The following is a 2,057-nucleotide window of genomic DNA, read 5'->3' as shown; positions in this document are numbered from 1 at the left end:
GATGAGAGAGAAACATCGATCAGCTGCCTCCTGCACACCTCCCACGGGAGATGTGCCCGCAACCCAGGTACATGCCCTTGACCGGAATCGAACCCGGGACCCTTCAGTCTGCAAGCCGACGCTCTATCTACTGAGCCAAACCGGTTTCGGTTCTCCTCTTTTTAAAAACAGTTCCTGCCCTAGCTGGTTTGGCTCTGTTAGACAGAGCATCGGACTGAACGGTCCAGGGTTCAGTTCCGGTTGGGGGCACATGCCTGGGTTGCGGGCTCTATCCCCAGTGTGGGGTATGCAGGAGACAGCCGATCAGTGATTCTCTCTCATCGTTGATGTTTCTATCTCTCTCTTCCACTCCGAAGTCAATAAAAATATACTAAAAAAAATAGTTCCTTTTTCATCCCTAGGTCCCACTCCCCCTTTCCTGATCATGTTAACTAGGTCTGTATAGTGGTTGCAGTATTCTGAGTACTATATTTACAAAGAGAGGTTTCTTAAAACCTATTACTTTGAAAATACGGTAAGAACTAAGACTTACTTAAGATGTAGAACATGCAAATGAAGCATATTAAAGTATAACCTTTTTCAAAATTATAATGGGAAAAGCAGGGGCAGAGTCAGATAAAACCGGGTTTGGATCCCACCTCCAGTAGCTAACAGTGGAAATACAGTTGATTTCAGGCCCCAAGAGTAAGAGCAAAGTCACTTAACTATTTACTCTGAGACTCAGACTCTACCCTTAGAAATAGTGAGCAGTATGAGGTAAGAGACTGACATAAAACAGAAGTCTATAACGCCCAGTATTTCTTCTGCAGGAAAAACAAGTGGGGTATAAAGAAGGAAGATGTGGACAAAGGGGAATAAAGTAAAAAGATAAGAGTGGTCAGGGGCAAAGCTCAAGATTGTTTAATTATTTTTTCCTGTTCAAATATGGTTGATTTCAGGCACCAAGACTAATGAAATCATTAGAAAAGTATCTTGTGCGAGTGACTAGTCCTGATGACAACTATTAGGTCTGATCAAATAATTGAATTGATACCACCTCCCCTGGGACTTCTCAATGGACATTCCACTTGCTTAGACCACATTCCACTTGCTAAGACCATTATCTCTCCCTTCTGGAGTTTCCCAGAATCCACACTTGCATAGAGAATTCTGTGCCCAGAAGAAGCCCGCCTAGAGTCCTTAAAACCATCTGACTCACCGTCTTTGGGGGCTGGTGCCATTTAGGGGCTCAGCCCATCTGCTAATAAATTTATAATCCCTTACCACTTTGGCCTCGTGCGTCCCTCCTTCGGCGACCCTAACAACAATTTTATCACTTTTGCATTTACTAAGGCCACGAAGACACTTTCATCATACTCTCAGACTCTGGATGTCATATATATATGCAGATACCTCTATCTCTGCAATTGTTCATAAAACATATATGCCGCTTTATGAAACTACTGCATATAATATTTGTTGAGGCTGTACACATATACACAATAAATTGGTTAAAAAAATACCTGTTTTCATGAGCTTTAAATTCACAGAGGCACATTAATGAATCAGTGTCAAAAAATCTTACAACTTCTTCATCTCCAGCCACTGCAAGGACAGACTCCTAAGAGAGAGAAAAAGAATAATATCCAGAATATCAAACAATTCAGACCATCACATACACACTAAACACCCACCACTGATTTCTGATTACTTACTGAAAGAAACGTAACAGAAGATACTCTCTTTTCGTTTGTGATGGTGCCACTGACAGCTGCCGTGTCAAGATGATAGACATCTATTTTATCCAGTGTGACAACTACATACTTCTCTCCCCTCGGGGACCATTCCACGATGTGAGCATCTGTGAGTTAAAAAACAAAACCTGTGCATTTCCTGAGTAAAAATAAAATGACAGTAATAATAAAAGTAGCAAATGTTTATAACGCACATTTTCAAACAACTAACATGATACATATTTTGGGGGTTCAGGTTTAGACAATAAGCTCAGTTCAAAGAATCATTAAAGGTTAGAGAGCTGGTAGGTGGCAGAGCAACAGGAATCTCAATCTAAAATGAAG

The 2,057-nt window shown here is 41.1% G+C and overlaps 1 protein-coding gene across 2 annotated transcripts in view; it reads right to left on the bottom strand.

Annotated features, from left to right (window-relative positions):
• PAK1IP1 (PAK1 interacting protein 1) overlaps positions 1-2,057 on the bottom strand; it is a 13,272-nt gene that overhangs the window by 3,581 nt on the left and 7,634 nt on the right. For both annotated transcript variants that reach the window (XM_006758744.2, XM_006758745.2), the window contains exons 6-7: positions 1,695-1,840; positions 1,503-1,600 (exon numbers count right to left, since the gene is read on the bottom strand). In XM_006758744.2, the coding sequence (XP_006758807.1) occupies positions 1,503-1,600; positions 1,695-1,840 (244 nt within the window). The remainder of the gene's footprint in view (positions 1-1,502; positions 1,601-1,694; positions 1,841-2,057) is intronic.

The sequence above is a fragment of the Myotis davidii genome, unplaced genomic scaffold (genome assembly GCF_000327345.1).
Source record: "Myotis davidii unplaced genomic scaffold, ASM32734v1 scaffold1413, whole genome shotgun sequence".
Lineage (NCBI taxonomy): Eukaryota > Metazoa > Chordata > Mammalia > Chiroptera > Vespertilionidae > Myotis > Myotis davidii.
Note: the sequence above shows the minus strand (reverse complement) of the source record. Positions and strands in the feature narration are given on the sequence as shown.